Raw genomic sequence first — 25,541 nt, forward strand, 5'->3', positions numbered from 1 at the left:
ATATTTTTTATTTTAAATATATTTATTAGTTTTACAAAATATTATTTCTTTAAGTTTACACTCTGTGTTACTAACTACTATTTTACAATTTTCCTTTAGTTGTTTTATACCATTTTACAAATTGTAAAACTAACACCAGCCCTCAAACTTACTAGATCTTTTGTTAGTTTGAATTAAGTAATCAACAATTTATTTTTTAAAATTAAATATTTCTACTTATAATTAATATAATTTTTTTTATTATTTATATATTTCTTAAAATAATATACTTATTAATATTTTTAAAAATTTCCTTCAACTCTCTCTTTATCATTCTACCTTTACTTGTCTTTATAATAACATATCATTCTTTCTTTTAGGACTTTCTTCATATTGTTCCTTGCTATCTATAAATCTCTATTTTCCTTCTTTTTCCAATTATTAGCCGAAACTTTGACGCATTACGTCTATTGCTAAGATCCTTAATTCATTTTACATTTGCCTTCCCCTTCAAAACGAAGTAACTATCTTTTAACGTAGTCTACTGTTTCAAATTACATTCACCAGCATCTTCTGATCGATGTTTGTTGGCGACAGATTGTACTCTCTGGCTTAAAAACCACCGGAATCTACATACTCAATGGATGGACCCCAAATCCATATAAATGTCTAAATAAAGTGGCATCGACTGCCCCACCAATCGCTACAACCCTAGGGTTACCCATCATCTCCATTTTCAATTTTATTTCCTCTCCCCTCTAGTCCCCTCTCAATCCATATTTCTGGGATTCTTGAAAATTTTCTTCCTCCACTATCTACACCTTACAAAATCCTGACCAAGTGAATTGAAATAAAAGACCCGCCTACAGACATACCCAATTTTTTTCTCAGAACGAGGAGATAAAATCCATTACTCTGATCGATTCTGTTTTGTCTTCAGACAACATGAGTTCAGAGAAGGCGAGGGCATCCCACTTGCTTATCAAGCACCAGGGATCGAGGAGGCCCGAATCATGGAGGGACCCAGATGGTGCCAGGATCAAGAACACTACTAAAGAAGCTGCCATTTCTCAGCTCAGAGGGCTGAGGGAAGAAATTGTATCAGGACGATCAAGTTTTGGAGACCTGGCATCACAATATTCTGACTGTAATTCTGCTAAAAGGCTTGGCGATTTAGGTATTCCTATATTCTCCTTGCCTATTGGATGTTTTGATCTGATTTAATTTAATTGGTTATTTCTGTGCAAAGTTTCTTGAATTGGGTCATATTAAATACCTAAGTAAGCTGCATCAAGGTGAGGGGCCGTTTATTCTGTTTCAGTTTCGTTTGGGTATCTCTGTTTGCAATATTGTGGATTGGATCACGTTATATACGTAATATATACGTAGCTAGCGACTAATAAAGCAAAACTTTTGTATTACATATCATCTATCTTATCCTTCTCACAACATTTCGGCATATTTTTCTGTTTTAGCTTCCGTTTTCTGCATTTTGTTAGTATATCTGTACAGTGCGTATGTGTTTGGGGTGCATTGTTTCAATGATTTCTTAAGTTAACGGTATTTATTAATTTATTTGTTTTCCGGAATATGAGACTATCTTTTGTGTGGGTACGTGAACTGTACCGTTTTCTGAATTGGATTGTAAGATTATTGATTTTTTGAAGTAATTGGATATATTTTCACCTTGGCCAGTACCTTCTACAGTTTTCTCTGTAATGGGTTTCTATTTCTATATCAGTTTTGTTTTAGTTAATTTATTTACATTTTTGTTTGTGAGGGCGCTTGAATCGGTAGCGTATATTATCGGATTCAGATTCAGTGGTTACATATTTTACTTTTCCCATCAATTGCGCAAGAGAGTTCATGGAACTTTGTTTGGCCAACTGGCTAATTTTTGATGTTATGGGCATGAACCTTCTTTTCTTTTTTCCTTTATAAAATAATGACAACTTCTATTAAAGGAGAGTTTATTTTGGATTGTAGCGGATCCTCCTTGTAATTCCTATTTGTTTCCTTTATTGAAGGAGTGGTTGACAGAAGCTTGTCGTAAAATATTTAGCCGGGAGAGAGGAAGACGATTTGATAGCAGAGTAGAAATAGAGATAGAAACACATTCAGTGTGTACAAAAATGGAAATATATTGAAAAACTATGCATTATGTTGTACGAGAAGGTAACAAGTATTTGCATATTCTTCAAGAAGAAAGCAAAGGGATACGACTTATCATATAATGATTTTACATGAATGGAATGTTGAGAATATTTCTCAGACATGTTTTCCCTTAAATCCATTGACATGTTTCCAAGGGTGTTGCAATTCAGTGATGAGCTTGGCACAGATCCATAGCAACCTACAGGGATCCGTCCTGGTTGAAGTCTGCTTCATGTAAAAGTACCCTCTGATCATGCATCCTTTCAAGGGTGCATTCAATTTTATTTTGAATACATACAGAATAAAGGGTTTACAATTTTTAATCTCCCACAAAGAAATTTAACTGTCCGGTTTTCTGCTCTGCTTGCACAGTTTTTCTTTTCTACCTCATTTAACAGTACTAATCAGGACTATTCTTTTTTACTATACTTCTATGCGACTATGTTAGCCGCAGTCAAACATTCTAGGCATGGAGTACTCAGAAGTGCAAGCATTTGAGTAATAAAAATAATGCAGGATGCAATTGTAGAGGGAAGTAATTGTGACAACATGGAATTACATTATCTAAAACGTGGTCTGAATGTAAAGGAGGTGTGATCTGGAATCACAAAGTTTAAATTGTCATTGACATGACATAAATATCTATTTGATTTTTGATCACATTGAAGAATGAGCAAATTGGTCATGTTGGCAATGTCATACAATTCATTGTATGCCTAAAGGAGGTGGGAATTGCCAAATGCTATTCAATAGTTGCCATTTTTTTTCTGCTGGCAGTCTTGTACTTGCTCAACATATCTGTTTTGGATTGATATAAAATTGATTAATGTTCAAGTTTTATATATCATTATCATGCATAGAAACTAAGTTTAAAACAGATCATTTATCACAGTTGATTGTTGTTTATGCTGACAAATTGTTATAGTACTGTTTTCTACCTGAGTTGAACTGTACTTTGCTTTTTTGATCGAGAAGTTTATTGTCTAGTGGAAGTGTCATTATGGAATATAACTACTTTTTTGTCAGCTTTTGAGCAATGTGCCTAGAAGATTAGCTGTCAGCTAATTATAAATATAATAAAAATAAAAACAAAACATTGCTGTAAGGACATAGTGAAAGGATGATTTTATCATATTATTTATTGAGACAAATGGACTGTTTTTTTGATAGATAAGAGGCCATGGACAGATAATTTTTATTAATATAAAACATATGTACAGGTCGATTCACTAAGGGCGCTGGTAGGAAAGAGTTGACCAGAGAAAACTTCCTGTCTTGCCCCAAGGAAGAAAACAAAAAATATTTGAAATTCTTACAGACTCCCTGTATATATGTTCCAGGGTATTGATGGGGGAATGCACTTCCTCATTTACAATGTCATGCAAACAATCTGCATATTATATTAAATTTCGTACATTCATCCCATATGCTATCTTGAGAGTTTTCATTAATTTCATCTGTGCTTATGATTCCTACCATATGCTGAATAAAAGGTAATAAAAATTAATAAGCGTACTTGTTTCTAACAGCCTTTCAGCTGTCGCTTAACTACTAACTCTATCTACTCAAATTTAATGGTTCAGTAGTATGAACTTAGTGATTAAGCATTCATAAGTGTCATTTAAGAAATTAACATTTGAATTAGATGATGTGAAAAACCATTGCATAATATTAGCTTGGCGCTGATAATCGTACATAACCCTCATTTAAGCAATATTTATGCTAGCTTATCCAACATAGAGTTCCCCTATCTAATCCTGCACTATCTTAGCATATCTTGCTAACCAAAAGCTCATAATAATAAATATATACCACTAATGATAGATATAGAGCCAGGGAGGAGTGCTAAATAACATCAGTAGTCTTATTGCATGAAGGAATTCATTCGAACCTCATTCATACACCTTAATATTGTTAGTATTAAAAGGTACTTGGTGTTAAAACATTAGAGTGTGTATGTTTTACGAAAAATCTATATTTGAGGAACATATCCCAAGGTTGGAAAAAGGGGACTCAGATGTGATCTTCTAGTGGATGGTAATGAATTGGGAAAAGTTGCTGTTAAATGCTGCACAGAGCTGAGTGGCTTGCAATTTGTTGCAGAAGGCATATGTCGTGCTATACTCAATATTTCAAAACTTCAGCAATAGTTGTGTGTGGTATGCACCTTCTTAATTGAATGTTATATGCACAACAGTGCAATTTAGCTGTAGGTTTAGTTTCAATTTTATGTTTACCTTTGATTCTTAGGTTTAGTCCGAACTTTTGCAACTTTTAATTGGTTTTCAATTAAATATGGGGAAGAGTGTTGGAAGCATGAATGCTGATGATATTCCCATAGGGGAGTATTGTAGATATATTACTATGATGATATGTTACATTCATGATTGAGTTTGTCATTGATGTCAACATAGCAGTTTTTTGTGGTATTTGACAGAAGAACAATGGAAAGATCAAGTTGGTACGGACGACTAGTTGAGTATTCTCACTATTCGAGGTTATGAGAGATACTTCTGAGTATCTAGTATATGCAGTTAACGTCAGATGAAGAAATGATAAGTCTGGAAGAAGTTACATAAGTTTTGGTGATGTCTGTTCTGAGATAGAGTTTACAGAGGCATGTTCTGGTAAACTTGTTATATCTCTTAGCAGAGTTGTTATTCTGAGAATTGAGGTTGAGGATATGAAGAAGACATGGCTAAGTTCACTCGTCATAATGTTACATGTATGAAAAGTTATTTAAGTTGCAAGGTTGAAGATTAATTTATCGCTAAGTGTAACGTGTTCTTTATGTGGTCCTATAAATTAATTGAGAAGGTCTAACAACCGACTCAGGGAATTGTTTTATGGACTCAGTATAAAGGAAGGATATTTTCCTTTATCATATGACATGGAGAAGTGATTGTAAGCAGCGAAGAGCGGAATGCGAAGTTGAGCAGAGCAGAGCATAGTGGAATTGAAGGAAACTTCATTGCCAAGGTTTTATCGTGTGATTTGAGGTTTGATATTTGGATCCGAGGTTCGTGACTTGGTCTACAAGGTTTGACAATGATTGGTTCGGTTGACAGAACAAAGGAAGAAGAAACATAATAAGAAATTGCATGTTTGAGCAGTTAGCTCATCTTGTAGTTGAAATTGCATGTTTGGGCAATGGACTCTTCTTGCATACATTGTACTACAACTCTTAACAGGGATTCAAAGAATCCTAATAGGGAGTCAATGTACTAAATGTTGTAATAAACTCATAATAGGGTCCATCCTCTAACAAGGAATATTTATATTAGTGCATCATTTTGTGGTCATCATTCCCATCGGGGTTTTCTCTCTGATCAAGGGTTTCTCTAGTTAACATATCTGGTGTAATTGTCTATGTGCATCTTATTATGGTTGATGTTTACTTTGGTTGAATGGTTAAGTTTGTTTAAAGAAGATAAATGTTTCAATTGTTGGATAATTGATTCAACCCCCCTCCTTCAGTTATCTTGGTGGAGTATTGTTTGTAACAAAGAGTTCATTAGTAATTTTATTTATTAATTTTGTAAATTAAAAAACATTATATATAACATTTTTGGGAGTTTATTAGCCATTTTACTTTTAACTTTTACGATTAAATTTTGAGTTAATATAAAAATCAATAATTAATTTTTATAATTTTATAAACTATTATTAATATTTGATGTTTGGCTTGGATTTTCATTTTAATATTCCTTTAATTAATTAATTTTTTTGATAGATAAAGTGAGTGTAAGGGTCCGCTCCCTTTTTATTAATTTGCAGAAAAAGATTCATACTGTTAATGAAATAAGATTACAAAACCGGAAATATCAACACTGAGTATGATGAGAACAACCCTTGAAGATTGCCATTATAAACATAATTATCTCCATCGTTAACTATTATACAAACCATTGTAGACAAAAAAGTGAAGCATCAGACAATAAAACTTATCTAATATCACAAACAACGATCAACAGTATGTAGTCTTAAGTAATACAACCTAAAACAAAATCCAACCATATAGAGCAGAGCATTTGACAACATTTACATCAGTAACAAAAGGCCATGACCATGTAAGTTCATTATTCAAGACTGGACCAAATGACCCCGGGAATCAGCCTCCAAGTGAAAAGAGCTGTTCTCCAGCTTCACCAGAGTCACTTGATGAGTGAGGAATCTAATTGCTTATTAAGCCTTGGTGACCAAGAGTCTTTCTATGAGGAAGAAGACATATCTAGATAAAGAAGATTTGTCATTTCCACTGCAGGTTGGAACCCTTCCAGCCAGCATCCTTCCCTCAGAAATTGCAAGATGAAAGCTGATTCTTAATGATTCATTTAAATGAGGTTTGCCAGTCCTCGCCATTTTAAATGAAGCAAGGTTGCAGAATTTGAAACCCAAACATGGCAATAGGAAAGCTTTTTCAGATTTGTTTTGACAACTGCATCCTCCAGGCCGAAATAAAGCTTTTCCCAAATGTAAATGCAACCCAAAGCTTTTTTTAACACTTTGCCCCTTGTGATCATGAGAATAATAAATGATAAAAGCCGTACGCATGTAGCATCCTTGATAAAATATTGGTCAAGAGTTTCAGCAGTTGCTTCCGGCATGCTTTCCCTTGAAAGAAAAATACTTTCCTATGCCTTGCGGTAGAATTCCCCATATAAAAACCATATGCCTCATTGTTGCACCCAACACCATATTTCCATATTACTAGTTGGCTATGTGAATGAATAGTAAATGCTACTCAATGGAGTGTAATGAAATAATTGCATAACCTTTTGTTGACCCCTTGTATCAGTTGATGTTAGCCTCACCTTCATTGCTTGACAGATGATCCAAACATTGCCATATTCCAATGTAGTTGCTGGTAATGATTGCCTTCTAATTTTCTTTAGTTCAATGTCACATTTAGATAGAAAGTCAGCCATAATGGTACCTTCGGATTGACAATGTGAAATGGAGAAATCCTCTACAGAATCAAGGATTATAAAAAAATCCTTTGATATATTTTTATTTTCGTATGTATCAAGAATTTCCTCTTCAAACAATGAAGGATGGCCAGTGAATCTCCTTCTGTAATTAACTTGGATGGGAAACGGCCGCCTCCAAGGGCCTTGGGTTCCTTCTCAAAGCCCTATTGAAATTCATAAATAGTAGATAATTGTCTAATCAATCAATTTTGTCTGCTGAATAGACATCGGTGAATCTATTTGACTATTGATATGTTTATAGGTATTGTATTTAATGAGATCACTGCACCAACAGGGTTGTTTAGATAACTTTTAAATCAAATTCGATGATCACATCTTTCTCCTCAAATTTGTTGTAATGGTGAACATGTTGCAGTTTTTTTCTTTGCTGAACTCTTACATGAACAGAATCCCTGTGACAGCTGAAAATAAAGGACTTGAGGTCATATTTGAAACTACAAAGGGTTTCCTAGTTGTGTAAGAGTATCAATACCATACTGTGCTATTAAAGATAGCACATTATGATACTGAAACATTATTATAATATTGCATTAATATCAACCGGTTTGATAATGAGTATCAAATATGCGTTATATTACCAAATGAATTGATATCAGCATTGATGTTATAAACATGCAAACTAATGTGTATTAACTTGTGTTAGGCATGTCCCTACGTGGACATAGTCCGCATAGGGACGTTCTGTGTAGACATGTCCCCTCCCATTTGTATATAACTTCGGTCCAAATGATTTGGGAAGCACCAAAATCAATAGTTGCCTAATATGTCCCAGCAATACTCATCGATATTTGTAATTATCAATTCAAGCAAATATTGGCAGCAATATATATACAGATCTGATCTGTATTGCAATCACTTCATAGTAAATATATACTATCATCAATATTGATATTGAGAATTCTAAGGATTATATATATATATATATATCATTAATGTTAAAATTTAATATATATACATTCAAGAAAGAATTATAGAGATATTGTGATCAACATATATATAGAAAAATTAAAAATACTATAAACCTCTATATCTGATCAAAACTTTTAACGTGTATAAGGGTACAAAGGTGTGAGGACTGGGTTCCAGATGAATAATTCCATGTACTGTTAACTCCAATATTCTTCTTTTTGTGTTACTTTAGTTTCAGTCATGATTCATGAACTCAGATATTCACATTGAATTTACTTTTTCTTTGTTGTCATTTGGTATTAGTGGACTTATAATATTTGTTTTGTTTTTTGTCTTCTCCATACATGACAGTTCCCTGTTTAATTCCATTTTGTGCATGTATATTTACAGCCTATAAGCATGTCTTCAGAATTGACCAATTCTTTCATGTCACTTGTAAATACTTGTATCATTTAAAGCTATTTCACTCATCAAATACTTTGGTGACATCTAGCACTTGCCTCCCCCCAGCTCCTGCCCCAATATCTGGGAGGATAATGTTTAAAAGGTTCCGTCATCCAGGACCTGGGATTCGTGGATGGACTCTGCACAAGGATGGGTTATATATCCCAAGAAATTGTCCCTACGAGGATGCACTGGATGTTGGGATTTCCTGCATGACTCCTGTTTTTGAAAATTGGCTTTCAAGATATCTTCTAATGTTGTGTGCTATGTATATAGTTTTTAATTTCTAATAGCAACTTGAAAAACTGTTACTGTCTCTCAAAAAGATTCCCCATTATTATCTTTTAGGTGGTATTAAGCTGGAAGCAAGGAGCAGAGATCTGCATAGACAAGTTTGTGGGGCCAGCATGTGAACTGCCTGGAGCTGCTTCTCCATAGTTTCACATATAATTATGATGGGAGTTATGGTCAAAACATCTACCATTTTTTAGCTGTATTGTGTTGTAAATAAAAAGCATAATCTTATTATAATTTACAGTCTTGAAGATCTTCATCTAATCATGTTTTTATATTTCCAAACCACAATGTATATTATATTTATGATAAATATTAACTGATTAATTATTTAACTTTTATTTCTTAAATGCTATAAAGACTTTTATTGATGTTAAATATGGCCAAACTCAGCAGTAAGAGAAAAAGATGCTGCACTGGCAAACTGAACCCTGAACTACCTTGTACGTGAAGCATCAACTTGAGCAACAAACCATTGTAACAGCTTACGAAGTAGTTTGAGAAGGAACAATACCCCACTCTTCTGAAAGTTTTCCTGCAGTTGGGTATGTCTAGGCCATATTGCTGGTATTTTCTCATTTTTAGTGCTGTTCATGCTATCTGCTTGAATTCACATACTAAAGGTACGTTGTTCTTCGCATGAAGATGCAAGTGCGGGGACTACCTTTTTCCATATTAGGAGCATAAATTTGTACAACCAGGTTTTGTTAGGGAAGAATATGATCTATTGTGAGGAGCTGCATGGTGGAATATTCGCAGTAGTTTATATAATAAATGTGCCTTATTCTATGCTCTAAAAATTAAGTGTGGGGAGCTGTTTTCCATATTCATCTTTAGGAGCGGCACCTTATTGAATTTGGTTACATTAGGGAAGAATAGGGTCTATTGTGAGGAGCTACATGGTGGGATATTCAGAATAGTTTATTGTTCTACCCATAGTACAAAACCTTGTTCTCTGCCACTTATTGGCGAGGCAAGAAAACGTTCTCGGCAAATATCAAAGAGAAATTGGTAACTTCTCAGGAAAACATTGGGAAATTTTAAAATGACTTAAATTTAATTAAAAATGCATTTAATGAGTCAGTAAATGAGTAAACAAACCAAACAAGCTGATCTTGATATATATATATATATATATATATAAATGCAATAGTTAACAAAATCACATCTTCATGTGGATTGCTGATGTATTCAGAGACTGAATTTTGAAGCAAACTACAAATACCAATTTGTCTTTTTAAAAAGATAAGTGAATACAAATGTCAAGTACAGTATGAAACTAGTCTATATCTTCCTCTTCGCCCACCCAGTAGTTCTAGTAAAAACTATGGGAGAGAGAGGGGGTCTGGCGGTTCTAGCCCTAGCAGTCCTCTTTGATGTAGATGGTGCTGGTGCTGACAATGAATCCTCATCATCTGAAGCCTCACTGTCACTGTCCTCTAGTCATTACACTCTAAAATGTGTTAGAGAACATTGCAAATGGTATTCAAGAGATTCAATCAAGTTACATGCAACTAAGGTATCACAAACTGATTTAAAATAAATATTTAGAATACTTGTGAATCTGGATTAGGTTGAAAAGAGTTCTGAATCCGCTTCAAATCCACTTGCAATCACTCTACAAGGATTTCAAACACTATTTCTCTCCTCCACAACCCTTCTCCACTCTTCCAAGCACTCAAGAATGCAAAAAAAAAAGAAATAACTGTCGCTGTTGGGTGTCCTGGTTTTGACCTTCTGTGCACGAGAGAAGACAGTAAGTTATCGCGAGAAGTTGGACATTTCTTGGCGATATAGCACCAACTTCTCGGCTGAGATTTAGGCACGAAAACCTTGTATTTTCTTGTGACTCCCAACTTCTCACAAGAAACTGATATCTCGGCCACTTCTTGACATGATTTTAAACTATGGTTCTATCCTTTTGATGCTATAGATCTGCAGATACCAACCTATAAGGATTGCTATGTGCTTAGGGATGCAGTAGTATATTTGCCTAGGCAACACTGCGTTTGAGAATCGGGCATGAGAATAATGCTTAAATATTTTATTCTATGTGCATGGTCGGTAACTAATTCCAGACATGATCATTGTTGGTTGCTTTGTTGTTTTATTTGTAGAATTTTATCTCTAGAAGACATTATATTATTGTGTCAACTTAAGTTTTCAAAGTCTCAACTCTTATTAGTTCCTTCATTAAGCTCTGTGTTGAGTTTTAGTGTATATTATGCAAGGGCAATTTGTCAATTAGTGGAACTAGACAAGGAGGCCCTTATGAAGAGCTTTGAAGGAACCTCGAAGGCATCATTCTAAGCACCAGACAACTATCCATGACATAGATTTATAGTCACGCTGGATCTCTGGTACTGCTTTAAGCTGCTAAATTACCACCCAACTTGCTCGGCTTCTCCAGCTGTTACAATGAAGAAGAAACAGGACATTGACTACTAAGAAATTTGCAGAATATAGTCAAACACCTGAAATAAAGGAGCAAGAGGAGACAGGTTGTATTTGTTAGATTCATATTCTTATCAATTTTGTTGCCTCTCTTAACTTCTCAAGGGATTTCTACTGGAAAGTATTTTTTCTTCCATTCTTGTTTACTATTTATATGATTTAAGTGTTGCATGTTGATTCTGTACCTTTTGTGTTTTCATAGGCTTTATGAAGTGGTATAATAGTCTACCACTCAGCTGTCCCTGGAGGGGTCAGGGGACTTGTTTCCGTCCCCCCGTTCCCTCAAGGGATGCGTGGATGTCTCCCTGTTCCCGTCCTGGGTGTATCCCCGTCTCGTAGACGCTGGGGTCTCCATGTTACCATGCTATTTGCTTAGAGACGCAGTAGTATACTTGCCTGTGCAACACTGCTTTTGAGAATTGGGCATGAGAATAGTGCTTAAATGTTTTATTCTATGTGCATGGTCAGTTCCTAATTCCAAACTTGATCATTGTTGGTTGCTTTGTTGTTTTATTCGTAGAATTTTATCTCTAGAAGACATTATATTATTGTGTCAACTTAAGTTTTAAAATTCTCGATTCTTATTAGTTCCTTCATTAAGCTGTGTGTTGAGTTTTAAGTGTATATTATGCCAGGTGGAAACTAGACTAAGAGGCTATTATGAAGAGCTTTGAAGAGAATGAAACTTACCATTAACAATGTCAAATTGTGCACAACTCAGGGCAATACAAGCTTGAATCTATATAATACTACCAGTCTACCACCATAGGTCATAAGGAACCTGTCTAACCACTCAGACAACTATCCATTACAGAGATTTATACTCATGCTGGACCTCTGTTACTGCTTTAAGCTGCTAAATTACCACCCAACCTGCTCAGCTTCTCCAGCTGTTGCAATGAAGAAGAAACAGGACATTGACTGCTAAGAAATTTGCAGAATATAGCCGAACACCTGAAGCTAAAAGCAAGAGAAGACAGGTTTTATTTTGTTAAATTCATATTCTTATCAATTTGTTGCCTCTCTTAAGGGATTTCTTCTGGAAAGTATTTTTTCTTCCACTCTTGTTTACTATTTGTATGATTTAAGTGTTGTATGTTGATTCTCTATTTTTTGTGTTTCTATAGGCTTTATGAAGTGCTAGTTATATAAGATTTTAACTATCATACGCTAAATTCTGAGCTCCAAGACTTCCACAATTGTGTGTTCTTATGTTTGTGTTTTATTTCAATCATAGAATATGTATTCTTCTATCAAATATTGGATATCAGCAAGGTCATTTCAGTCATATGTATAAAAAATAATTTTTGACAAGAACAGAAATCCCAAATATAGATGCTTCCTTCTCATAAGGAAGATCACAGGACTGCGAGTCTTGTAGGTTCATATTGAGTAGTGTTAAGATTCTAACCTATATAATCCTACAGGTCTGACAGTACAGATTGTACCTCTCTTAGTGTTGATATATCTTAAGATTGGCATCTTATATTTATACTCGCTTATCCTATAGGTGCTGGCGACTTTCATAGGGATGTCTTTGTTTGTGTTTGGCTAACTAATGTTTGGTTAGTTAAATCCTAAACTAAGTCTCTTGAAATCACCGACTTAGGAAGAGGTATAATTAAATTTCAAGTGAAGGGTTATGTCCCTTAAGGAACACACCCTCTAGCAAGGTATATATTCGGTTGTGGATGCAGATTAGAGGACACACAATTCACAACAGTCTGCTCCTATAAGCATCTCACTTCCGGCAATCAATAAGTCTGCAATATTATATATTATCAGTTTGGAAATAGAACATTGAATCTACATTCAAGATAAACCTTGAACAACATACTTAATATTGATAATATTAAGAAGATCATTCTCAGCCAAACTCAGAACTGAAAAATAAGTCTGATTCAAAACTCAGAATTTGCAGAACATTACATGGTATCAGAGCCAAGTTATCAGATCTAGGGCTCTGCAAATTTTCAGTAATCAGACCTTTTATATATTCAGTAGTTGTCTTCCATTTCCAATGGCATATACAATCAGGCCTGAGGACAGATTCGATGGAAAGAAACACTTTGAAGCATGGAAATTCAGAATCTTGATGATTCTTGAAGAAAACAGTGCTAGACAATTTGTTGATGGAGCATCTAAACAGCCACCAGTTGAACCTCACAAATCCATATGGACCAACGGAAATAGAAAAGCCATTCAAATCATCTTGGATGGAGTCAAGAATGATATCGTACCTATGCTTATGAAACACCAAACTGCCTACGATATGATGAATGCATTACAGAATGCATTTGAAGTAAACAATGCAACTAGGGTCCTTGCATTAAAAAGACAATTGAATCACATCCAGAGAAAGAAAGGAGAATTGATAAACTCTTATTTCCTAAGAGTTGCTGGCATTAGAGATGAATTATTAAGCATAGGAACCATCATTAATGACATCGAACTAACGCTCATGGCCATAGATGGATTGCCAAAATCATGGGAAACATTCGAACAAGGAATAAGTGCTAGAGATCAGCTTCCAAATTTTAACAGACTCAAGAATGATTGTCTTTAGGAAGAGTCAAGAAAACTAAAGAAAGGAGGAAAATCAAAAGTAGAAGATGAAGAACTTCACGTTCTTAATGCCAACTCTTATAAAGGCAAGAAAAAACACTTCAAGAAGAAAAAGGGAAATCAGAGGAATGGAAAACCCAAGAAAGACCTATCTAAAATAAAGTGTTTCAAATGTAAAAAATTTGGACACTATAGATATAATTGTTCGGAAAATTCCAAACAATAGGCAAATTGTACAAATGCCATTAGAGAAGAAGAGACTTATGACCCTTAGAACAGATAATGGAGGAGAATATACCTCACACTATTTAAAAGGTTTTGTAAAGAATCAGGGATCAAGAGGGAGTACACTATTCCTTATAACCCAGAACAAAATGGGGTAGTTGAAAGAAAGAATAGGACAATTATAGAAGCTGCTAGGGCTATGATTTTTGACCAAAATCTAGAATACTATCTTTGGGCAGAAGCCTCTTGTACTATAGTATATATTCAAAACATAAGACCTCACTCCTATCTTAAAGATAAAACCCCTAAAGAAGTATTTACTAAAGTAAAACTCAATATAAGTCATCTCAAAATTTTTGGATGTCCTGTATACATTCATGTTCCAAAAGAAAAGAGAACCAAGTTAGAACCATCTGGGAGGAAAGGTATCTTTGTACGGTATAGTGAAACTTCTAAAGCATATAGAATTTTCATACTTGGACAGAAAACTATTGAACTTAGTAGAGATGTAATCTTTGAGGAAGATTTTGCATTCAAAAGAGCAATAAGTTCCAATGAACCCTCTCCATCAAATTCTGAAAGAATTAGTGAATCTAAATCCCAGAGGGAGAACTTAGAAGAGGTCGAAGATGAAAATATAAGCCTTGAGGCAAGTTCAAAGAAAAGACCACTTTGGGCCATAAAAACAGTTAAAGCAGCTCAAGACTTTGCTGCACCTTCAGGATCAGTCAGAGAAAGTAAAAGACTTAAAAGATTCTCTAGTCATACAACAAATATGATTGATTTATCCAAAACAGAGCCAACCAATCCTTTTGATGCTATTAAACATCCAGTCTGGAAAGAAGCTTCGATAGAAGAATACCAGTCAATTATGAAAAATGATGTTTGAGAAATAGTGCCAAGGCCAAAAGGAAAATCTGTTGTTTCTTCCAACTGGATATTCAAAATAAAGCATGCTGCTGATGGGAGTATTGAGAAATATAAAGTTAGATTTGTAGCCAGAGGTTTTTCTCAAAAAGAAGGGATTGATTATGAAGAAATCCTTGCTCCTATTGCCAAATATACTACCGTTTGAGCTATCTTAGCAATTGCCGCATCTAAGGGGTGGAAGGTACATCAGATGGATGTAAAGACAACATTTTTCAATGGAAAGATTTCAGAAGAAGTCTATCTGGAGCAACTAGAAGGATTTGAAACCCATGATCCTAATGCCTTTGTTTGCAGACTCAATAAAGCTCTTTATGGGCTTAAACAGGCTCCTCGGGCCTGGTATGAGAGGATTGATAAATATCTCACCAGCTTAGGATTCTCCAAGAATGAAGCCAATCCAAACTTATATTATAAAAGAGATAAAGATGGTATGGTAATACTGATATTGTATGTTGATGATTTATTAATCATAGGTGATGATCATCTTATAGATCAGTGCAAGAAAGATCTAATTAGAGAATTCGAGATGAAAAACTTGGGGCTTCTCCATTACTTCCTAGGATTGGAAGTACGACAGAATTCTGATAGTATCATACTAAATCAAGGAAAGTACACTTCAGATATCTTGAAGAAATTTGGACTGTGGAATTGCAAGTCTATGTCTTCTCCAATGGAGACCAATTTGCATAAACTTAAAGAAGCAGTTGCAGAATCACTTCTAATAGATTCTACTGTCTACTGACAGATGATTGGGTCATTGATGTACCTAGTAAATACAAGACCTGATATTTGCTATGCTGTTCATGCCTTAAGTCAATTTATGTGTGAACCTAAGGAGATTCACTTAGTTGCTGTTAAACACATTATGAGATACTTACAAGGCACTCTTAATTATGGACTCAAATATGAGAAAGTTGCTTTAGATTTGCATGGATTCACTGATTCATATTGGGGTGGAAGTGTTAAAGATAGGAAAAGCATTTCAGGATGCTATTTTAGTTTAGGATCAGCAATGATTTCATGAATATGTAGAAAGTAGTCTTCAGTAGCTCAGAGCTCCACAGAAGCAGAATACATTGCAGCAACAAGGGCCTCTCGAGAAACGGTATAGCTAAGGACGTTACTTGTGGGATTATTTGGGCAAGCCATGAATCCTACGATTATTCATTGTGATAATTAGAGTTCTATCAAGCTCTCGGTGAATCCAATTTTCCATGACAGATCCAAGCATATTGAAATTCCTTACCATTATGTGAGAGATATGGTAGATATGAATTTTGTAAAATTGGAATACATTTGTACTGCAGATCAGACAAAAGACATCTCACCAAACCTCTATCTAGAGTAAAGATAGAACATTTCAGGAGGAGACTTGGTATGGTTGAGTTGTAATCCATTTGTACTCTTTTGATTATTAATAAAATAATTTTATTTTGTGAGGCTATTGACTATTATGGGCTCCACCATTTGTATTCACTTGTATTCATTATTTTAAGAGGTGACGATCTCAAAAAATAATAAATACTCGTATGAAACATTATGAGAGGTGACGATCTCATAGATAATCTGCTAAATAGTAGAGATCTATTGTAAGATATAGATGAGTTCAAGATCATATTGTGATGTTGACATTGTTATGTTCATGGGTCACAAATTGGATAAAGGAAGAATCTTGGTATTCTCTGGGTTTATCCTGTATTTTAATAGATCTTAAAACTCAGGATCATGTTATGATACTAGTTTCTATGAAATCATAACTTGGATAAATGAAGAGATTACCCTTCAGATTTATCCTATATAATATCACTAGTATCAGTGATTTGTCATATCACAGGTTTAAGTAATATGATTTTGTATCATGTGTTCTATGATACCACATAAGAGACAGGCAGATATATAGTATTAATACTTGCTTACTCACCTGTATTGATGATAGCTAGATATAAATATCTCTGTAGGATTATCAGGTTAAGAGGGAGTGTTAAGATTCTAACCTATATAATCCTACAGGTCTGACAGTACAGATTGTACCTCTCTTAGTGTTGATATGTCTTAAGATTGGCATCTAATATTTATACTTGCTTATCCTATAGGTGCTGGCGACTTTCATAGGGATCTCTTTGTTTGTGTTTGGCTAAACTAATGTTTGGTTAGTTAAATCCTAAACTAAGTCTCTTGAAATCGCTGACTTAGGAAGAGGTATAATTAAATTTCAAGTGAAGGGTTATGTCCCTTAAGGAACACACCCTCTAGCAAGGTATATATTCGGTTGTGGATGCAGATTAGAGGACACACAATTCACGACTGTCTGCTCCTATAAGCATCTCACTTCCAGCAATCAATAAGTCTGCAATATTATATATTATCAGTTTGGAAATAGAACATTGAATCTACATTCAAGATAAACCTTGAACAACATACTTAATATTGATAATATTAAGAAGATCATTCTCAGCCAAACTCAGAACTGAAAAATAAGTCTGATTCAAGACTCAGAATTTGCAGAACATTACAAGTAGTATGCTGAAATTTGTGTCAATAAAAAAGTTCCAGTTCCTTCATTAGACTTTTGATATGGATGAGTTAACAAATAATGTTAAGTTTTCCTTTTCATATAGTTTACCAACCCATTGACTACTCGTGTCTTTAGCTAGATCCAACCCTTAATAGGTTTACTGAAATGTTTATCTATAATTAGTTGATATTTTGTTGATTTTTTGCCCCTTCGAACAAGTTAACATGGCATCAGACCATCTTATAAAAATATGAAGTCATGATACCAAGTTCAAACTAATTATTTGCAAACTTATGTAGCCCAACCATAAACCAAAGATCCACAAACTAAATCTAACTGCATATTAATGGAGTACTTTCTTCATGAATACGTAACACAAAGTAAAGAAAAGCCATACTAAATACAATTGTTGGACACTTGATTCCATTGTTCTCTTAACTTTTAAGATTTTGAATGAAATGGTGTTTGATATCAGATTTTCTTAAGCACATGCACATGAAGGCATTAAAGGAATGGGGTGTGGTTGATTGATGTAAGTTGATGAAGATATGAGAGTATGATGAGGATACTAAGACAATAGCTAGAATGTAAGAGCTCTCCAAAATGGCAAACTGGCTAGTATGCATAAGATCTAAGTCATAGGGTTTGGCAAATGTTCGGCTCTAGGTTCAAAATTTGGTGAACCCATAAAAAAACAAAAAAATTCAAAACTGTTCGCCCAAAATAAGTTGAAAGTTTTCGTTTTGCAGAGATGATATTTTATGATCCATCTGCATACTGAAAATGCATCAACAGTTTCTGAGCATTGACAACTAGGGCAAGGTTTCAATTGCGTTTTAAAAGAAGGTGGCTGTCTGCAACTCGTCAAGATTTTTGGGCTTATGCAAATTGTGGACTTCTGCAAATTGTGGACTGTGGCTGTCTGCAACTCTTTTGCGTCTCTGCAATCCTGACTCCCATCCGTTCTTTCTCTGACTTATGCAACTCCATTTTTGTGTCTTTGAAACTTGCGATGCCCATCTGTCATTTCTGTGTTCACAGTCTGCAACTCCCAGACTCCTGTTTGTCACTCTGCAACTCCTTGTTCACACTGTTCAGATCATCTGGCACTGACGGCCACCACGCTGGTTCTTAATAGTTATGAACTTGCAAGATTTTTATTATGTGTTTTTAGGATTGAGTTTTTTTAATAAGATTTTCATTTTATGTTTTTGTTTGATTATAATTTATTTTAATTTATATTAGTGTAATTTGTTATTATATTTTCAATATTAAAATTTAATACAATTAAAATCTAAGTTGCCGGTTTGGATTTTTTTTGGGCTTGCGTTTGGATTCGTTTTGGGTTCATCTGTACAAAAACATGTTTTTAAAAAATATGTATATGTGCGCATATATATGCAGCAAAAAATAAATCCATGCTTGAATCTGCTAATAGTAAAGGAACATAGCAAAGTACACCACCAAATATATGTTTCAGTTCAATAGGACACTAATTGCGTCATTTAGCAATACATACAACTTAATACACTTGCTTGGTCACATGCATGGAACATATTTCCATATCATGGGGACAGTTTGAGAATGAAAGGAATTGTCAAAAGATAAGTACAGTTCTCTGAAAATTTAATTTTGTATTGATTAGAGCATTTCTAACCAAGCTATATCAAAAGGTGAGATACAAATTTGAAGTCCCGGATTCAAAGATATCATATCTTTTTAAAGACATTCCTTTATAATCATCAATTCAGATGTCACCTATTGTCAATTTGGATTTCCTTTTACAAGCAACTTTTCATTTTCATACACAAATATATAAATGACATATAAACATCTTTTTTAGTCTTTTTAGTGGTCACAAAAGGGTTGAGAGGTCAAAAAAAACACTTTAAATAGTCTAAAAAAAAGTTTCAACACCAAATTCAGCCCAGGTCTAAACAGCAAATTCTTCAAAATTAGCTGCAAATTCTGGCCGGGTTCCTCTGATAGAATTTGCAGCAAATTCATAGCTCTGCAAGAGATTTTGGAGAGAATTGACAAGGACCAGACTTTATACAGAATTGAACCAGACTTAGAGGGTTGTTGTAGAGAATCTGGTAACTTAGATTAAAATATTCCCATTTGTGTTACTGTTTTTTATTAATTTATGTTTACTGTTATTAACTTAAATTTATAATTAAAATATTAATAACTTATTTCTTTATCAATATTAAAATATTACAATTTGTTTTGTTATAATGAAACTCAAAACTTATAATAATAATTAACATATATTTAAGTTTTTTTTAACATAAGGCAAATTTAATGTTGATAATTTTTTTCGATTATTTTGACCCATTGAACTTCATCCAAATTACCTTGTGACTTAGCATAAGATCACAATCATAGTAGCTTTTAGGCATTAGGATTCAAATGAAAGGAGAAAATCTTGTTCTATAATTTCTCATCAAATCAAGGTTTGAGATTAAGAGTTAGAAGGGTGAATGGCAAGGATTAGAGGACATAAGGAATATTGAGAATAAAGTAGTTTAAAAGGTTAATTCAAATGAAGGGTTGAGATTGTGTGGTAGGTAAGAGATATTGACTTTTTCTGATATATGACAAAGATGCATTGTATCTAGACATATTTGGAGATGCAAAATTGAAAAAGCCAAAATGAAGAGACAAGTGACATTTATCATATGCCTACGAATTTAAAGTTGAACAAGGATCATCAATCAATTAAATAAATAAAACTATTTATTTAATTAAAGTAGAAAGGAGGATGGAAATTAGACTAAATAAATAGAATTTATTTAATCATGGGATAGAAAAAGTTAATGAATTAGATAAATACACAAAAATATTTATTTAATTAATTGAGGACATTTTTAGGTGTCTACATTAAGTTGTGTTTTTGTGTATCCTCTCTAAACTACCAGAATAACAGGAAATTATTTTACTTACAGGGTAAATATATACATGCTTTATGTTTCCTCTTTCAGCTATCAGAGTAAAAGTAGATCACATATCAATTGGTCCCTTTTTTGTGTTTATCATACTTCATCCATCCTGTTGTAGAGTTTATTCACTTGAAATTAATGCAGGAATTCAGCATTAAAGGCCTTTTGAGCATGTAGCTCTTTAATGCTGGAATATAATTGTACTTCCACCTCCATATTTTGCCTGACTGCTCTGCTGAATTTACCTTTGGAAATGATGTCAATGATCGCCTGATTTGTATGCCTATTAGTTGAACATTTTATTCATGTTGTAGTTTGTGTTTTAAGCATTAATTGGGCGGGCAAATGATGTATGGGTGTCAAAAAGAATTGGAGGCTTGTGCTGTCTTTTTTGTTGTACCGTAGTTTGACGAATTGTGAAATTTCATTCCTTTTCATAAATAATTCTCCTTAGTTAAAATTTTTTCACTACGTTTACGATATTACTATTCAGTTACCATGGCGGCTTCCTGATTTTCTGTTAAATAATTGCTGTAAAATTTCACCATTTTACCAGAAAAAGATATATATATACACCAAATAATTCATTTGTTTACGTATATTTTGTGGTACCCTTTGAATCCAAAGCATAAGCATTTTATTTTTTTTGTCAGCTTCTTTTGTTTTTGTACTTTTTGTCAATTGGAGTGACAGCTTCTTGAGTTCACTTAAAGTTTATTTTCCTGGAAAACGAAACAATGGAGCTGATCTCTTTTCTAAACTTTTACAGGGTCATTTACTCGAGGCAGAATGCAGAAGCCTTTTGAAGATGCTACGTTTGCTTTGAAAGTTGGCGAGATTAGTGGTATTGTGGAAACTGACAGCGGGGTGCACATTATCCTAAGAACAGGATAATGATTGGAACAATCTTATTACTATTACATTACATACATAGGATACTGTATTGTTTATGCCTTATGGTAATACAATTAAATGTGAACTAGCAAAATGGCGTGAAAGGATTGGCATTATATGCGAGTGAACCTTTATCAGGCATGTAGCCTACAGATGGATCATTCTTCTTGTGAGGAGAGTTTATGAGGGTTCTGTAGTTTCTATGCTCATGACATGAATTCACAACTGGTGCTGATGCATATATACAAGAGATAATTGAATAAGTGATTATCATAGGAAATTCAGTGTATAACCATATTAAATGGCAGATGTATCCAATTTATATTTCATATATATACATATATACATCCAAAACATTGAAATTGTTTTCAACTATTACAGGTGTGCGCTCTTGTATTTGGAGTGATAACAATGTACTTCTGAGATATTTGCGTATATTGATGGCTTTAAATGAACTGCATATGAGATTCTGGGATGTTTAGACTGATGATTATTTGTAACCTTGAAATACCTTCCTTTGACATTTTTCGATGTAAGGTGCAATTTCAAATGAGTTTTACAAAGAATTAAATGAGGACACACTGGTTAAGACTTCTGTGTTAAAATTTAGTTATAAAATCTTCTAATTTTTATCATTTATATTCTTTTCAAAGTCTGAAATTGAATAGTTGATTGAACTTAGATTGCGAGGGATTTATGGCTACACGCTATTATAGCTGTACTTCGCTCAATGGATTATAGCTAAGCCTCATTTGTGGCATTTATCATTTATGCTTGTTTTAGATGTTAAAGGTGAAAGTAGTAGTTATTACTGAGTGCATTGTATTGGATTTAAATGTGAATAGCCAACAGACTGCAAATGACATCTTATCCTTTTCCTTTAAAAAACGTTGGGTACACTAAAGTAGATATCTATGGGAGTTGCTTGGTAAACTATATATTTGAAATTGCTTCTTGGCTATTTGAGCGGTCAGTTCAACTTTTTGTCTGCCAAATGAATAGGCTCCCCAAAAGGGGAAATTAAGCCATCTTTTATCTTGATTCCTGGGTTCCTAAGAGATAAATTTGTTGTCATATTTTCCTATTTATCATTAAATCTCTTCATGGTTTCTTAAATATATATCTTTGTGAATTTTGAGACCTCTTTTCAAGAGAATGAGTTCTTCACCTCTAATAGTTACTGGGATTACATGAGAAATTGCTTGAAAGAGAAATACTCATCTTTCAAAGGTTAGTTCTTTTTAACAGCCCAGCATTTTTTTCATCTCTAGCCTAGAGACTAGTATGTGTGTGACTACTGCTAGCCAGATATAAATACGTGATCGGTAGAAAATGGTTGCTGTTTTTCTTATTTTCTCAACCAAGCCGTACATATAAACATCTTCCCTAAGCTTTGACATTTTTGACTCGAGTCAGGAGCCTTTTGAGTAATTTGCTAGCATTTTTAAATTTTCTTTGACATAGGATGATTGTTATGGATGGAGAAATTAACATGAAAGGGGTTGACAATTCTAATTAAGTTCCAACACTATTTCCAACTTTCCAACTTTCAAATTCATCATGGAGCTTAATTTTACTGAAACTAGTTGTAGTCTTAATGATGTTCAACCATATTAAAATCACTTCCAACCACCTTATTAGTATTAGGAAAGTCTTAGTAGACATCTAGTCCCATAAGATTGATCTCTCTTTTGGCTTGTTAAGAGTATAGATAGAATAAAAACTAATAGGTTGTCCTTTGTTAAAAGAAAGCACCCAAACACAATTATGTATTGAATCCTCTCCATTATCTGAAAAGACAATGGAGATGAACAATACATAATTGTGTTGGAGTGCTCTCTCGCGCACACACATATTAATAAGTAGCAAAGTAAGGGTATCGACCCTTACACCAATCTTAAGGTGAAAACAAGAACAACTTAATCCAACCAAGTTTAGAGCATACCGTTAATACCAAACTAGCAAAATAAGTAACCCAAATCACAACACACTCATTTCATAGGGGGTGGGGGAAATTGGGGATTTCTAGGAAACTTTTCTTTTGCCAACTGACAACTATCCAAGTGAAATTTTCAGTAGGGTACCCACCATACTAAATACAACAAGGTCTATAACATACCATTTATAGAAAACTACTAGCACAAGAAGTAACCTTGATTACAACACACTCATTTCATAGGGAGGAGATTGAGGGATAACAAAGCAACTCTTTTTTGCCGAGAGATAGTCCAGGCAATACTTTCAGTAGGGTCCTAGACATTAGGGGGAGGTGGTGGAACCCCCTTCTCAAGACAATCAACACTAGAAATAGAGTGTTGGTAATGCTGTGCCTCCATAGCCAAAGGTTGGAGAAGATCAAGTACAATTGTTAGAGTAGGGTCCATGCAACTAGATGAGACTATAATAGCAATAAGAGTTGGAGTTCGATCTATTGTATCTATCAAAATAACAAGAGCATTAGCCTGGGGGGATTAATCATTAGCCTAGGATGGTCAATTGATCATTATTTGCATCCTTCCACCAAGTGGCAACACCTTAACAATGCAAGAGAGAATAATCAATAGCAAATGACCAATACAAACACACCATTGACATCACAAGGGGAGATCATTATAATCCAGTGATTGAGTTAAAGGCCTATCCCCAACCATGAGAACCATGTCCCTCAGAAGGGGTGTAAAGATCTCAATGTCCACCAAAATGTGAGTGAAGGTAGAGAACATAGTTTCCATGGCCTCATCCACCTTTGAGAAATAATCAATAGAGTTTGCAGTGACCTCCAAGAATGAATTCTCCCAAGAATGAAGGGGAAGATTAATGAGATGAACACAGACTAGATGCACATTGAGTAGTTTGGCAAGAGGGTTAAAGGAAACTATCAAAGGCTTTGCAAAGATAATTTGATTTTCTCAACCCCGTAACCTCCTCAACACCAAATTGTGGTCTTTAGAAGAAATAAAGAGCAATTAAAATCCCCCTTTTAAGAAGGGAAATGATCAATGTTAGAAGAGACTAAGATCTTCAAGAATTAGAAACCCCAATAGTGCAAATTTTAAAGGGAAGGCTAGAAATCAACAAATCTGCAAACCAACTTGCAACATTGGTAGAAATCCATATTCTCCACCACATCCAAATCATATGCCACTATAGGGGATGTCTTGGAACAAGTAAGAGCTCAAGGTTTCTCCTTTGAAGGAATAGTTGCAACAAATTTGGCAATGCCAAAAAAAATCCATCCACCAACAAAAAACCATGGAACCCTTCGTGGCAACCATAACTCCCAAATCACCAACAATAGGGCATGGAGGGCCACCCTTAAACATCACACACTAAGGAGAAAATTAAGTTTGGAAAAAATAAGTCAATTTTGACTATTTAACACTTTTAGTCTTATACTGAAGCTTAGTGTGTGATGTTAAAGCCATGTGGGCATGGAGTGGGCACTAGCCCCAGAACAATATCCAAGACAATCCCCACAATTTAATTTGTAGAAGTAGGTAGAACACCCCTAAGGCCAGAGAGCAAAGTAGCCATTTCAACAAGCACATAGGCCTTGAAGTTCAAATGTTTTGCATGGGCAGGAATACCCGTTGACATGACAATGGATGCAAACATGAATAAAATATTTATATTTTTTTAGTGTGGATAAGATTAATTGTTTCTTGAGGATTGGTTGCAAATTATATAGGTAAGAGGCCCCACTCTTCACTAAGGGCCGAGATCAACAACTCTCCATTGAGAACCAAGGTAGAAAGTGACCCTATGGGGTCTTGAACCTTGGTTGTTCAATAGTGGAGGACATCATATATTTTTCAATAACTATTTACACCATTATCCTAACATGCTAAAAACTTAATAATATTGTGCAATATCATATAAAATTATCATTGCTATCTTGTTTTTGTGGCCATCTTCTATAAAATTTTCTTAGAAAAAAGTAATATTTATTGTGCTTCCTTTGAGTTGTCTTACTACATACTTATCTATTGTATACAAAAAGAAACACATTCCTCACTTTGTAGAGGACTATTCTAGTTGTAATAGAACCTATAGAAAACCTTAATAGGTCATAACTATAAACAAATTATTGCCAGGCATCAAATGTTTATATACATATCACATGGACCAAACCTATTGTATCAAAACATGTTTTGAGATATGCTTAACTAGGGGATTTTGTGTGATAATATTTGGCTACTTCATTAAAATACGAGTCATAATAAGAAGCTAATATTTTACTAAAGC

General features: G+C 34.2%; 1 protein-coding gene across 1 annotated transcript; it reads left to right on the forward strand.

Moving 5' to 3' along the window:
- Positions 1-419: 419 nt before the first annotated feature.
- On the forward strand, positions 420-21,771 carry PIN1AT (peptidylprolyl cis/trans isomerase, NIMA-interacting 1). The gene is made up of 2 exons (XM_089828838.1): positions 420-1,156; positions 21,172-21,771. Exons 1-2 carry the CDS (start codon positions 925-927, stop codon positions 21,294-21,296), a joined length of 357 nt encoding a protein of 118 aa, XP_089684964.1. The 5' UTR covers positions 420-924; the 3' UTR covers positions 21,297-21,771.
- The last annotated feature ends 3,770 nt before the right edge of the window (positions 21,772-25,541 follow it).

This window comes from Cupressus sempervirens, chromosome 5, assembly GCF_028749045.1.
Source record: "Cupressus sempervirens isolate cs-2001-9-10 chromosome 5, ASM2874904v1, whole genome shotgun sequence".
Classification (NCBI taxonomy): domain Eukaryota; kingdom Viridiplantae; phylum Streptophyta; class Pinopsida; order Cupressales; family Cupressaceae; genus Cupressus; species Cupressus sempervirens.

What these genes read in the sequence shown, in the direction of transcription:
- PIN1AT (XM_089828838.1), top strand. Translation starts at nt 925, where the DNA reads ATGAGTTCAGAGAAGGCGAGGGCATCCCACTTGCTTATCAAGCACCAG. An exon ending in TAAAAGGCTTGGCGATTTAG is followed by an intron (nt 1,157 to 21,171) that starts GTATTCCTATAT and finishes AAACTTTTACAG; the next exon opens with GGTCATTTACTCGAGGCAGA.